Below are 14,094 nucleotides of genomic sequence, written 5' to 3'. Positions count from 1 at the left end.
TATATATATATATATATATATACATATATAGATATAGATATATATATATATATACATATATATATATACATATATATATATACATATATATATATGTATATATATATATATATATATATATATATATATATATATAGCCAACAAAAATTGAGGTGCAACTAGAGAGTCGAAAGAGCCGGCTCTTTTTTGTGAGCCGGCCCAAGAGAACCGGCTCTCTAAAAAGAACCGGAATTCCCTCAACTTTTGTCAGGCCAGAGTCCACTGACACCGCAGCCAGAGGCGCAAGAAGGCTGTTACTCAAGCTGTATTCATGGACCGTCGGAAAAATAGAGCCATTCTTACCTGCAACCTGAACACTATCCTCTGCCGAAGACGTTTAGTCGAATCCGGCCACAGAAATACTTTGACCACACAATTTAAAGTTTCAATTCTGATAACCACAATTTAATAGCAGCCCTCATTGGCAGATGTGCTTGATTTCCTGCACGAAACAATCAGTGACACAGTACTCAGTATTGTCTCTTTGCAACAAGAAGGTTGCAAGTTCGATTGCAGCCTAAGTTTGATTTGGGATTCTGTAACTGTTCAGCTGATTCAACTGGAGACGTCACTTTTCTGTTGTTGCCCATCACGAAGGAAAAGACTCTCCATGACCTGTCTAAAGGCTCAAAACCTTCATTTTGAAATTGATATGACATTTTTAAAACATTATTCAACATCTAGAGAAATATTAGTCTCTCAGAAATAAACACAATAACTTCTTTCAGTTATTTTCCACATGATGCAGCGTGATCAGGACAAACCTGGAGCTGCCACATTCAAACCCAATTCACATCCGGATGAAAATAAGATGCCACATATTTACATATAAATCTTGTTGTTTGATATTCAAAGACTAAAGTGTAAAGTGACCCCGGTACTTGCTCAATTCCGCCAGGATACACACAAGTGCTCCAGTGCTACTTTGAAACTGGTGTACCCCAACAGTCAACACACGGTTCCAGTCAATGAGACGTGGTGCCTGCAGAGCCCTGTTTAAAATGTTTATTTTTGAACTTTTCTGTAGGTGATGACTCCTCCCGACATAAAACAAAGTTACAAAACTGTCTATGTATTCAAAATCATGTGTAAGAGACTTCATAAAAAACAAACATGAACACATACATACACATAGAGAAGTGAAAGTAACATGAGATTGGCAATCTATTGACCCTGTGATACTCAGCATTGGGTGCATGCAACCTGACAGTAACTGTAGAATATCTACCAAAGTCCAATTAAAGAATTATAGTATCTAACAACGTCAAAACACCGACAACTCCTGCACATTACATGGTGTGCAACCAGCTAGCACTGTTAGGTGGGGCACACTTGGTTCCTCACTCTGTTTAGTGAAGTCGTGTAAAGGTTCACAGTGTAATACAGCAGGATCCCCATCAAACAGTTTCAAGCAAGACTGAATATTTGGAACATACAAAATAAATTTTATTATCCATTCTCTTCATGTCTACATCTTATTAGAATTTCTAAACAATGGCATTGTCAACACACCCAAATTAATTCTAGTAATCCTGACAGGTGCAACAATACATTTCTGTCAAGTCCAGGTGTCAAAATATAACTCGATGTGAAAAACAATTTTTTTTTCTCTTTTAAATCGTCTTCTTTGTTATCTTTAACATAAAAAGTAGAGCCGTGGGCCCCCCGGGGGCCGCGCTGAGCATCAGGCGGGGGTCAGGGGGGGGAGGGGGCACGGCCATGAACACACAAACACAGGTGAGGAAGTGGCTTCAGGGTTGGGCCCCGGTGGCGGCGGGGACTTGTGTGGCCAGAGTGTTGGGAGCAGAGATGACGGGGGATCCAGCAATGTTAGCCAGCGGCTGCGAGGAGGACATTGAGGTGATGCCTGCGATGAACACAAGGTCTCATTAATCACACTTGCATGTCGTCAACCATCTTAAAATAGAGGTTCGGCCCTAACAGGTGGCAGCCAATGAAATAGTGGGACTTGCCACGGTGGTTCTAGGAGATATTTTCTAAATCATAGAACCTCTCTAGAGGTTCCACCCGGGTACAAATACAGTGGAATCATGCAGGTGCCGTGGACTCAAATGTAAGACAAGTGATGAAAAAAACAACATCTGGACTGCCATTCTGGATAACTGCAGGAGTTCACTTTGTGTCAAAAATGTGACATTACCAACATGTTACAGCCTGAGTTTCCACTGCATCCACCAGGTCAGGAGCTGTGACATGTTCACTCCTGACCCAGAGGCGCACACAGTGGATGACTTCCAGGTCACATTACAGGAGTGGTCTGGAGCAGGGGTCACCAACACGGCGCCCGCAGGCACCGTGTGGCCCTCAAAATCCACATGCACAGCCTGCAGGCCTGTTCTAAAAATAGCACAACTGGTTGAGCTGCATGTAAAATTTAATTTTCTCCAACCGTGTAAAGTAATTATCAATCATTGAGAACTCATTAACATGACTTGTTCTTCATGACTTGACTTGTATTATGTCTTCAAATTGATTAGTATCATTAATAATGATATATAACTAAAGGCTAACTGATAAAATGTGTTATTTCAGAAGAGTGCAGCAAACTGGTTGCCTTTCATGTGACTCAGTACCCACAAAGTGGCTATCAGGCTCAAAAAGGTTGGTGTGACCTGGTCTGTAGTCATGTGATGTTTCTCTACTTGACCAGTTGGTTCCTGTGAACTTCAAGTGTGTTGGCACTGAAAGCATGCAACTCCGGAATGGTTACGTGTATTAGAAAACATCACCTTTTGAAATTTCATACAGCCCGTAACAATGTTGCTTTTGTTTGACTGCAGATTTATTTTTCTTGCATTAGCACCTCAAGTCTGGCATATACTTTTGCGGCGGTCAACTTACCAGCCATCATACTTGAAGAGCTGACTGGTGTGGAGCTGGCAGCCATTCCTCCTGGAGTGGCCCCTCTTCCCTGATCTTTAACGATGGGGTCTGATGGATGAAAAAGAAAATCAGAAAGAAATGAACAGAAATAAATACAGCAATGCAAACAAGGTAATGGACCAGACTAAAAATGTTCATTTTATCTTCATTGATATATTACTCTTATTTTCTTTTGTTCAGACAAATAGGTAGAGATGTAAAGATTTAAACCCTTACATCTCTACCTATTTGTCCGAACAAAAGAAAATAAGAGTAAGTTAATGGACCGACGTCAAAGAGAAATGCGTCTTACAGAAGTAGGGATGATCCATGGCCTCCCGGGCCGTGAGGCGAGCTTGATGGTCATAGCGCAGCAGTTTGTCCAGGAAGTCCAGTGCTTCCGTGCTGACCAGGTGCTGGTTCTCGCTGTGCACAAACCGTTCCCATCGTTTGCGAGAGTGTCTGCGGGGACATGGGCGGATCAAGCATTAATAGGCAGGCAGTCGCAGAGGGCAGAGGCGTCGAACGGCCGCGGCAGCTCACCTTCCGAGAATGTCGTTAAACCGTGGATCCAATTCAATGTTGTACTTGTCAATGTAGTCGTACAGGTCCTCCGTGCCCAGTACTTTTGCAATCCGGACGAGCTGCGAGTCAAACGAGGCAAACGGTTAGGTCTCTAGGTGATGAGTGAGGTGCAGGTCTGAGCCGGACGGATGGAATCGGTGAAGATGTCTTTTCAAATACGCAAACGCAACGCTGTTGTTGACAGGGAGTTTAAACATTTTGATGGAAGACAACTATTCACTTAAAGGGAAGCCTACCCCTCGTCCCTTTTAGCTTCCAAACAATCATTATTTGACCAAAAATGGACAGTGCAATCTCTGAGTGCACAGGAGAAGTTGCTCGCCTCGACTTAAAAAGTATAATCACGTTTGCTATTGTGCGCCAGAAGAAACAGAAGAATGCCTTGGCTCTGTGGTCCAGAGCAAACACTGGCCTGACTATTCCCTACTAGGTCTGTGGGGACGCTTCAATTGTTCGGTTCTTGATCTAATTAGTGAAGCTCAGGAGCCTCAAAACGAGACAGTTCATTTTTCTCCCTGTTTGCTTTTAAGCCACAAGTTGCTCCATGTCGTTTCTGTTTAACAGTTTAGGATGCGTCAGTTTGATGGCTGGCTGAAGCGAGGTTGTACAACGAAGGGGTTTGTGAAATTAACGTTAAGGACACATTATGAGACTTCAAGTTGGTTTTCAGTGCTACTCTTGCCACAAACTGCAGAAAGGCCTGATTAGAACGTGGACAGCGGCGATCGAGAGGTTGTGAAAGTTTAATTAAACCATAATAAAAATCAAGAACACGCTGAAAAAGCACAGTTGACTATGAGAGTCACTTTATGTAAGAGAAATGTGCAATAAACAGTCCACTGGCTTTTATCAATCCAACATCTCAGTGGATATTAGCCGATTGGCTGATCCTGCATCCTATGTCGTGATTGAGCTTTAAAAAAAAAGAAGAAAAAACAAAACAAAAAAAAAAACCTGATCGGAGGGTCACCTCCCTTAACCTGTGACCCATTCACATTTACCGATGCAGCCCTATATAGATTCATTTGAGCAGACGGAAAATGTGGGTTGGCAGCTTAAACTCTCCCTCACACTGGGCTTGGTGGGAATTCCTGTTAGGCTGGTTCAGCTCAGCTAGCGTGCTAAAACTGCTTTGACTTTATTCAAACTAGCAGCATGAGCCTTGATTGAACAGAGGGCGCTGGCACAGTGGCTCAGTGGGACACACCTTGTTGTTTTGTTTTGACTAGAGAGACTAGAGTTATGGCTATACTTCTGCAGCACTAATTCCAACCAACAGAGTGAAAAGAACTCGAGTGAGTACTGACTTGCTCTCATCCTATCCCGTTGTGTCAATGATCTCTGTTCATCCTGTCTACCCAATCCAGGGTTTGGTTTGTTAGAAAGTAAGTGCCAAATGCAACCAGCCCAGTCAAATGTTGCTTAACGCTGAACAAAAACTGAATCTCACAGTTGCCAATAAAGATTAGACAAACAACACGTCTTTCTTTTACCTGATCATAGTTGTCATGACCATGAAAGAACGGCTCCTTCCTGAAGATCATGCTGGCGAGCATGCAACCCAAACTCCACATGTCCAGGCTGTAGTCATACATCTGTGAGTCACGAGAATAATAAAAAGGCCTCAACATAATTAGATATTTAAAAAAAGGTACAAAGAAAAATGTTATTTTGTCCTCCTTGTGTAAGACATGCAGACTTGACGTAGGCAACAGTCTCACCTGGTAATCTACCAGTAGTTCAGGTCCTTTAAAGTACCTGGACGCCACTCTCACGTTGTACTCCTGGTTTGGGTGATAGAACTCTGCCAAGCCCCAGTCAATGAGACGGAGCTGTGAAGGGAGAACGTTTAGATGGGCGGCCGTTCGAAACTGCACAAGTCTGGTTGGGTTGAACTGCAAAATTACCTTTCTGTGTTCATGATCAATCATTACGTTGTGTGGTTTGACATCTCTGTGCATTATCCCCATACTGTGACAATAGTCAAGAGCCTGCAAGTAAACAATAGGAAGGACATTTAGATTCCATTGTGTAATTGATCATTTTGAGCAAATTACGAGAATACATTTAGAATCAGCACAAGTCTGAAGAGAGAAAAAGAAATAATCAAAAACTGGAACCTACCTTTAAGATTTCATACATGTAGAACCGTATGTCAAAGTCGGATAAGGTTTGATACAATTGCTGTAAAAAATAAGTACAAATATGTGAGCAAACACACACAAAATGAGTAGTGCATAGGCATATCAACCAATCAGCAGTCGTTACCTTGAAGTCTGTGTTGTTCACATGTTCAAAGACCAAAGCAGGGGTTCGAGACTAAATGAAGGAGAAAAAAAAAGGGAGCCAAGAAAACTGTTAAATAAAATAAACCTAATTGAATCTAAAGTAATCAAGTGTCACAATCAAAAAGAGGAGTTCTAATTACCACAGGATCCTTGACAATATCTAACAGTGAGATGATATTTGGGCCGCCCCTTAGGTTTTCCAAGATCTTTATTTCTCTCTTGATTTTCTTTTTCTTGACCGGCTGTAAAAAAAAAAATAATAATAATAAAATAAAAAAAAAATTGAAGAATTTTTAACGGAAACAAAACAAAACAAAAAAATACAACATACAAATATCACATCATCATAATTATCTGCATACCTTTAGTATTTTGACAACCACTTTTTCATTATTCGTAATGTTTATGGCTTCAAAAACCTCACTGTATTTGCCTCTTCCTAGTTTTCTGACTAGCTGATAGTCATCTTGGTTCCTAGAAAAATGAAAAGACATAAAATTCCAAGACACAAAACATGACAAGGTAAACACACAACAACATCAAGTTGAAGTTTAAGATATGTTGAAGAGGAAAGAGGTTCCTCTGTTTCTCTTGCAAAACAATAAGTTGTACAGGCCACTGTTCATCTGATTTTTTTCACCTGTACAAAACAAGGATGTCTGAGACATTTGCAAATAGATACATTTCCAGGCTGAGCATTCTTAGAGGATTTCGCAATAAAGAAAGCTACTTGCAGATATCAAATACATTTGTTGTTTAGTATGTTTCACTGAATAAAGGTATAATAGGAATTTGAAAGGTGCACAATCATCGGGAGAAAATGTTGTTTAGTTGCTATTGGTGATGCGACAAACAGGAGAAATTGGCCTCAGTCAATGAACTCACCCCCATTCAACAACATGGGATTCATAATCCCAATATTCCCGAGGTCTCTGTGTGTTTACATCAGGGTAAACACGAGAGCGGCTTGGAACAGGGCCAGACATATTCTACACAGGTTCTCTGCTACAAACAAAAAAAAACAAACAAAAAACAAAACAGGACATTGGTATTTGATTCCTGTCACCATACACACATGAAAACAACAGCATGTTCATGTAGACTAAGAAGAGGAGTACCTGGAAGGTTTCCTCCAGGATGGTGATGATTGATGAATTAGAACAGAAGCAACTGAGATGCCTTTGTGGTGAGAAGGCTGCACAAGCACATCAATGGAGGAGGATAATTAGCCACATTACAACTAAGTTCGGAATTGAGAACTGAAAACATTAATAAAAGCTAAAGATATTTTAACAAAAAATGATAATGATAAAAAATAAATATATAGTTTTTAATTATTTTGTTTCCCCCATAAAAGCACATTCTACTTCCCTTTTGTAGCTGTATCACTGCAAGCAGCCAGATAAATGATGATGAATGATTTTTTTTTTTTTTTTTTTTTAACTCGCTGGTATGTGAGATGTGTACCTAGATTAACACACTGGACAGTGTTTGAAATATACAAACCTGAACGCTGAACAGGGGCATCCAACCAGTCTAATCAGGAGGAACAGGGTTCAGTACAGTCATCACTGGGGGCTACAATAAGGCAGGATCTCCTGTTGAAAAACGGAAAGTAGGTTGATCAGTAATCAATGATGTTGATTAAAAGCGCACAAGAGCACACTGAGATAACGTGACGTTACAAGCGCTAACACGGTTCAATTCGGAACTGACTGAATTGTTGTGTGAGGTTTGCGCTGTAGGAACGGCCGCGCTCTCTAAAACGACACATCCTTGTAGATGTGGCCAGTTTGTTCGCTTACCACTTTGGTTGAAAAGGGTAAAGAGTGTGTACGCACAAACCCCTGTGGCCCAGGCCTGCACAAAGTGCAACGGAGCTAAGTGCTAACCGAAAAGCAGGTTGGGCTGCCTGCTAGTTAGCATTAGCGCGTTAATTTCAGAGGGAAAAGCCGGTTGGAAAGTCACAACTAGCTCGTGGTGACAATCACGAGACCGAGGCGATAATGAACAAGCGGCCCACAGTAAAAGTGAAGCACAGTTGTTTTCTAGTGGTCACTACAGAGACAGCGTCGGAGCAAAACACATACACGTCGATAAATATATTTCCTAAAGCTCGAAAGTGCTAAGCTAGCAGGCTAGGGGAGTGAATTGCCTGCTGGCTGTCGAGGCACACTGACTGACAACGCCTTGAAAAACACCTCACAAATGGTGTAATCCGACCGCGGAATGAAACCGCCATTGTGTTACTTTCCCTCAGTCTATCTCCGCACATCAAGAGGCCAAGGGTAGCTCGGAAATAACAGCGATTCGCGTTTAAATGACACGATTACCTCTCAGCCTTGCTGCCTGGGACGCCAATATGGCGATGCTGGGGATCGAGAGCTTAGTGCGAATAGCCTTTCCTGCAGAGGGCGCTCTCCTTTTTCTCTCACACTCGGGAGAGGGTAACAGCTTCTTTCACCAACAGGTCTGACAGAGCCAAAAAGTTATATTAAGCATTACAGTCAGACTGGGTTCGGTCACATCCCTCATGTTTTTTGTTTTGTTTTTGAAGGTTCATATATTGATCAACCCGTGCTCCCACGGACTTACTGGACACTTATGCAGTTAAAACAAGGCATGGGCATATTCAAGAAATATCCACATTTTAGTGAGGCCACATAATGAAATTTCACTCATGAATGCCACACACAACTATGCTATTGGATTAGTCACACAACTCACCACCATTTCATCAGCTGATCTTTCCAGTGCGTCTGACTGTGCTCGTAAAAAGGACATATTTTTAGATTTACAGTCTCAGAAAGCTCCATTCAGAGACATGTTCAGCAGACTGGCCCGACAAACCAAGACCTGCTTGAAAAGGTCTTTGTTTCAGGACTGATACAGAACTCACCGTGACAATGGTAAACGGTCATTAAGGGCAACATTGTTTCAAAAAAAAAGAAAAAAGAGGAAGGCCCGGTGGGAGGTTTCCCGAAGCAGATGACCGCTCGTCGTCCACACAGAGGTAGAGAGAAAGAGGGATCCATTATGTGAATGTGAATGGTCAAAACACCTGTTTTTATCGTGCATTGATGCGATGAATAGGCCCCTTGTGAACTCCTGTAGGCCAATTGTTGTGACTTTTGCCAGCAAGTCACGCACTGTTGAGCTCTGGGGGTGAAAAAATGGCTGGACTTTGAGTGCAACTCAATCTGAAAGATTTGACTGTAAACTATAATTAGACTGAGACAATGAGATATTTATGTAGCAGGGGTCTATATAAATACACCAATCACTTACACACCAAGAGGGGAAAAGGCTTTAGGATCAAAACAATGAAGCTGTAAGTTTTTGTATTTTGTTTTTTTGAAAAATGTCTTTTAAATTAGTTTGAGAATGACTAAATTGTTTCTTTCAGGTGCATGTTTTGTCTGTTTCTCCTTGTTGGTGTGGTGGTAACAGCTCCAAGAGGTAAATCAACTGGGTGTCTGATTTTTGCTGTCATTTGTGATGAAAAAACAAACAAACAGATAAAATATATTAAACACACTGTTTTTGTTTTCCGGCACCTCTGGCAAAGTACAAAGAGATAACGTCTTGACCTTTCTGAATGGTGAGACAACATCTCTGAGTTCTCATGTCTACGCACATTAAATTCTCATCTGTCGTAAAACAAATGAAAGCCAAGCTGAATCTGTTTCATCGCTGCGATAACCATCGTATAACCTGTGTATCACCATTTTCAGACGCTCTGGGTGTGACAACGGAAAGGACTGTAGCAACTGCTTCAGCAGGTTTGTGACACCATGTAACTGCAGATATCAAGAGAAAGGTTCACTTTCTAACTGGCAGGCTCACCAGATCCTCAAACAAGTTTTAGTTCCCCAACCAAACATACATAGGAAGAACTGTGAGATTTCATTTTGTTTTCTAATTTACATTTTCTGGTTTACGTAAGTAATTTCCCATTTGGGATGAATAAATGATTCTGATTCTGATTCTGATTCTGAATCTGATTAAACAGCAGCCAGTTTCTGTTTTTTACGACTAGTACCCTGAGTGTTTTTCAGGTGATCTCTCAACTATTAAAACTTTCCTACATTGCAGCTGCGAGACCTCCTCAGAATAACCCTGTGAATGAGGATGACTCTGAAGGTTTGTGTATTTTTCCTGTAACTGCGGCTTAGGTTACATTTTACTACCCTTTTTGATTTGATTTGAATTTATTTTGAACATCAAACAATAGTGGGGGAAAAAAATCTCCTTTACAGATTTGTCGGAGGAAAAATCCACAGAAAGTTTGCCCACCAATGGAATCACAGGTATGTATTTTTTATTTTCTGATAAGTAAAAACGGCCACTCAGTGGATCATCCAGTTTTTGGTTTGGAGATGTCGGCCTTACTCCCCAGGAGTAATCGAAGACCCCGACAGCCATGAAGAGGCCATTTCTAAAGATTCAGTCAAGACGCCATTAAAGAAGAGGGCCGAAAACACAAACGACAGGCTGGTCGGTCCAGTAGAGCAGATGGATCTCAACAGCGGTGAAGCAGCCCGAGATGCTGAACCTTCGCCTGGACAAGTCGACAACTCAAGTGTGGAGCAAGTGAATCAGAGTGCCAATGTGGTGGCTGATGATCACCACAGAAAAGCCACACCAGTGGGAGGTGCAGGATTTAATGGCATGCTGGCTGCGGGCCGAAGCAGAGAGCTGCAGGATTTGGATAGTTTGGAGGACAACGCTGGCAGACCTGCTCCAGTGTGGGACCACAGACGAGACACCGACTACGACGGTAAGAGCCTCCCTATAATACACCACCGTTGCAGCGACAAGCTCCTGGGATATATTGAAAGCATTAACTGCTGATTCCGATATGTCCCTCAGAAACCAGAGAACTCCTCAGCTCTGAAACATATCCATTAGGTAAAAACCAGCCCTCCTCTTGTGAATATTGGGTAAAAAAACTGAGTGACTTCCTCTGCATACTGACTAATAAGGACATCCATCCCATCCTGTCATGCTCTGTCTACCCCAGCGCCTCCGCAGCACATGTCTGTTCCAGTCAAGAGCCAAGCCTGATGATCACACTGTTCCCCTCTGCAGCTTGAGCAGACTAGTGTGTGTGTGTGTGTGTGTGTGTGTGTGTGTGTGTGTGTGTGTGTGTGTGTGTGTGTGTGTGTGTATCTCCGTCCATCCAACTTGGATGGAAAACCTCTCCAGGATGTGATTTTATGTCTGTCTCACTTCACATGTTTTCAATTGCCCACATTTTCATGCTTATCCACATAAAAGTGTCTAACTGACAAACAAATGTATTATTGTGAGAGAAAAAAATGATATTTTCCTTCCTTTTTCAGATTGCTTTGCTTCCACATAATGAGTCAGGGTTTGCCATCTGTTGAGTCATATGAGGCGGGCAGGCTGCTGCCAAATACAGCTGCTTCTGGGACTTTTTTAAAAATCCAATTTTAGATTTTTTTTTTAATGTGAGTGTGAGAACAAATGTTAGAAACTGATATTTACAATTTTCACATCAGCTTTCTAGTGAAACTGCACAGGAGAACCCACTATGAGATATTTAGTAAAACTCGGCAGAAAGTTTAGAAATGATAATTTAAAAAAACACCAGTCTTTAACCCAGTAAAAGTTGAAAGGTGTTCTTTGTCTATCGCTGTTCGAGTTTTGTCTTTGTTTAATCAAATGTATGAGGGCCAATAAAATGCCAACAAATCAAGAGACCACGACTCCTCTCCATTTCCTGAGGTCAAAGCAATAATTTATTTATTAGGAGGAAATCTTCATATGTAAGTACATAGTAATACAGAAAGTCACAGACATGCCTTTGTGTGTGATGGTGTTACACAGAATTCTGTGGGATAAAAAGCATCCACGAGATTATGTCAGAAAGCATAACTATATTCTTAAAAATTATATATATATATGAACTTGTCATACACAAAATTCTGCTCTCATATGTGTGTGAGCCAAGTTATGCTTGGTTGCAACTTTATAAATGCTGGTCAGTATTCAGTCCCACTGCTTCATTTCCTAAAATGCTGAAGCTCACTGTACACGTCCGACTGGACCCCATGCAGCTCCTGCACAAAGTTATGACAGTATATCCACTCAAAAGAAATATCAACGTCCACCATGAATCCATCTTTAGCTTTGCAGCGGTAACTTACCTGGTAGGGGGAGTCTGTCACCTCTGCAGCCATTTTCTTTGATATGGACGTCTGCAGGTTTCTTTTGCCTTTAGGAGTCGTTTCATGACAGTCGGACAGAGACAAAACAAGAAGGTCAGTGGCAGACTCATCACATGATCACAGGCCACACTTGACGTGTTAGTCAGTCATCACCATCTTGGGGGTCGCCTTCCCTTCGTCTCCTGTGACGTGTGGCGAGGCAAAACACACATATCGTGATGAAGATGGTCAGGATGATGTCGGAGGCGACGATGCCCATGACTGACCCCATGTTCATCATGTAACAGGAGCCACATTCTTGATGTAGGGAGGAAAATAGATTGTCAGCCAATTCTGAGACAAATGACTCACTCTCCAGCGCGGCGGCAACACTTTACCTTGCTGTCCCTCGGCGGATCCTGAAACAGAGAGAGGGCACGGGGTCAGTCCTGTGTGTCATCGCATTGGGCGCCGCCAACCACAAACAAGTGCACAACTTACCGAACACTGAGCCCACAACACAGAGAGTGTTGGACATCTTCTCGACGTTGGTGTCCAGGAGAGGCAAAAATGAGAAGGCGGGGCTGCCCTGCGAAGCCACCGGCCCTCGACTTTTCTTTTGTACTGAAGTGCTGATGTGCCCATAAAAATAAAACAGGATGTTGGCTGTGAGCTGCGGTGAGGAGGGCTCGCAAACACAGCGGCATCTGCAGAGATGTGATATGTGTGAGACTGTGTGAGAAGGTGGAGTCCACTCAGGAAGAGGAAGCGTGTGGGTCTGTGCCTGCCCCCCTTCCTCCCTCCTCTGCAGTGTCTTGTTTAGATGGTCACATTTGATCACAAGGTCTCTTTTTTGACTTTTTTTTGTAGACTTTGTTCAGTCCTGTCTGAGAAGCTCTATGAAAAAACTCTTCATCAAGGCCAATTCCCACCACAGCACTCTAACTTTTATCAGCAAACAGGTCACCTCTTGGGCCTCTTGTGGTTGGAGGCAGCATGTTCAAACCATTGTGTGAACCGCAGGTTATTCTCAAAACAAGCGAAACGAAACAGCATGCTCCCAAAACTCAGTTTGTTTTTTCTCATCAGGGAAACAATTGTTTCACATGTCAGTGAAGATCATGTATTTCAAGTGATGGATTGATCAAGTGCAAAGCTGGGGAATATAAGTTGTGATGCTTGATGACAAATGAAGGATCAGGTGAATCAGTCCCTCACTTCAAACAAACAATGAAACCAGCCGCTCTGTATCTGTTCTGTCCTACTTCAACACTGGACAGACTAGATCAAACGTGTGATACAATTATGATGAGGTGACCAAATCAGCATTTTTCGCTGCACAACCACATCATTCTCAACGCCTTTTCAAACACAAGATAACATCAGCCACGCTCGCTCATCTTGGGACAACAAAGAAACTGCTGTGGAACAACATTTCAACAGTGCAGATAACAAAAGTGGGCTGGTTACGTGCGTATGCTGACAGCATAAACCAACCAGCTAATATTTAAAAAAATATATATATTGGTAAGATATTTAAAGAAACACTTAATTAAATATGTTCATATCAAATATGATGTCAATAAAGACCTCTGAAAACTACTGAAAACCTGAGCATGTACATTATATTGTTCATCTTTATTTTCTTTCATCATCGAATAATGAGCCAGTTCAATATTCAAAGTCAACTGCAGGGGGAGCTAAAATGCAATCATTGCTGAAACAGGTAAAGACAAAAACACACGCTTGAAATAAATGGATCAACAATTGCATTTATTTACTTTTCATGTATTTATGGCACAGAAAAAAGGAAGAGGGCATTGTTGCTTCTCACACACCAAGCATAAAACATAAACAGGAGAGTAATCTTGTGTATAGGAGTTAATATCATGTAATGGTTTTGAAGTCGTGGAAATATGAGTTTTACAGATTGTCATTGCGAGCAGGTCCAGCTTCTGATTAGCTCTTGCATTTGTTTCGCACATTCATGTAAACTTTATGAGCTGTAAAGAGGTAAGAGAGGAAAGAGACAAAATTAATAAATGTATTATTGTTATTATTATTATTATTATTATTATTATTATTATTATTGTTATTATTATTATTATTATACTACAAAGGTGAAA

General features: G+C 41.6%; 3 protein-coding genes across 3 annotated transcripts; 1 reads left to right on the top strand and 2 right to left on the bottom strand.

The window, feature by feature from the left end:
- Positions 1–1,029: 1,029 nt before the first annotated feature.
- On the bottom strand, positions 1,030–8,272 carry LOC142888399 (casein kinase II subunit alpha-like). Its single transcript, XM_076026654.1, has 15 exons — positions 8,129–8,272; positions 7,302–7,393; positions 6,914–6,990; positions 6,681–6,800; positions 6,158–6,269; positions 5,936–6,037; positions 5,776–5,826; positions 5,632–5,691; positions 5,415–5,498; positions 5,229–5,339; positions 5,001–5,102; positions 3,466–3,566; positions 3,236–3,384; positions 2,902–2,991; positions 1,030–1,906 (listed from the first exon to the last, which is right to left on the bottom strand). Exons 4-15 carry the CDS (start codon positions 6,779–6,781, stop codon positions 1,791–1,793), a joined length of 1,179 nt encoding a protein of 392 aa, XP_075882769.1. The 5' UTR covers positions 6,782–6,800; positions 6,914–6,990; positions 7,302–7,393; positions 8,129–8,272; the 3' UTR covers positions 1,030–1,790.
- An 811-nt stretch (positions 8,273–9,083) lies between these two features.
- On the top strand, positions 9,084–11,514 carry LOC142888406 (uncharacterized). Its single transcript, XM_076026667.1, has 9 exons — positions 9,084–9,126; positions 9,202–9,254; positions 9,364–9,396; positions 9,530–9,577; positions 9,891–9,938; positions 10,055–10,105; positions 10,195–10,575; positions 10,668–10,706; positions 10,819–11,514. The coding sequence occupies exons 1-9, from the start codon at positions 9,119–9,121 to the stop codon at positions 10,860–10,862; spliced, it is 705 nt and encodes a 234-aa protein (XP_075882782.1). The 5' UTR covers positions 9,084–9,118; the 3' UTR covers positions 10,863–11,514.
- A 19-nt stretch (positions 11,515–11,533) lies between these two features.
- On the bottom strand, positions 11,534–12,701 carry tyrobp (transmembrane immune signaling adaptor TYROBP). The gene is made up of 5 exons (XM_076026677.1): positions 12,470–12,701; positions 12,367–12,387; positions 12,143–12,286; positions 11,969–12,036; positions 11,534–11,881 (listed from the first exon to the last, which is right to left on the bottom strand). The coding sequence occupies exons 1-5, from the start codon at positions 12,504–12,506 to the stop codon at positions 11,825–11,827; spliced, it is 327 nt and encodes a 108-aa protein (XP_075882792.1). The 5' UTR covers positions 12,507–12,701; the 3' UTR covers positions 11,534–11,824.
- Positions 12,702–14,094: the final 1,393 nt, after the last annotated feature.

The sequence above is a fragment of the Nelusetta ayraudi genome, unplaced genomic scaffold, assembly GCF_046127955.1.
Source record: "Nelusetta ayraudi isolate G7.1 ecotype Tasmania unplaced genomic scaffold, CSIRO-AGI_Nayr_v1 ptg000003l, whole genome shotgun sequence".
In the NCBI taxonomy this organism is placed as follows: domain Eukaryota; kingdom Metazoa; phylum Chordata; class Actinopteri; order Tetraodontiformes; family Monacanthidae; genus Nelusetta; species Nelusetta ayraudi.
Note: the sequence above shows the minus strand (reverse complement) of the source record. Positions and strands in the feature narration are given on the sequence as shown.

Bases quoted from the DNA above. Each gene is read 5' to 3' on its own strand.
- LOC142888399 (XM_076026654.1), bottom strand. From the start codon at position 6,781: ATGTCTGGCCCTGTTCCAAGCCGCTCTCGTGTTTACCCTGATGTAAAC. The intron at 6,038-6,157 runs GTATGCAGATAA...TTTTTTTTACAG, and splicing joins TGGTTGTCAAAATACTAAAG to CCGGTCAAGAAAAAGAAAAT. The intron at 5,692-5,775 runs GTAACGACTGCT...TATTTTTTACAG, and splicing joins TGAACAACACAGACTTCAAG to CAATTGTATCAAACCTTATC.
- LOC142888406 (XM_076026667.1), top strand. The intron at 9,939-10,054 runs GTTTGTGTATTT...TCTCCTTTACAG, and splicing joins GAATGAGGATGACTCTGAAG to ATTTGTCGGAGGAAAAATCC. The intron at 10,576-10,667 runs GTAAGAGCCTCC...TATGTCCCTCAG, and splicing joins ACGAGACACCGACTACGACG to AAACCAGAGAACTCCTCAGC.
- tyrobp (XM_076026677.1), bottom strand. From the start codon at position 12,506: ATGTCCAACACTCTCTGTGTTGTGGGCTCAGTGTTCG. The intron at 12,037-12,142 runs GTGATGACTGAC...CGACTCCTAAAG, and splicing joins GGAAGGCGACCCCCAAGATG to GCAAAAGAAACCTGCAGACG. The intron at 11,882-11,968 runs GTAAGTTACCGC...AACTTTGTGCAG, and splicing joins TGACAGACTCCCCCTACCAG to GAGCTGCATGGGGTCCAGTC.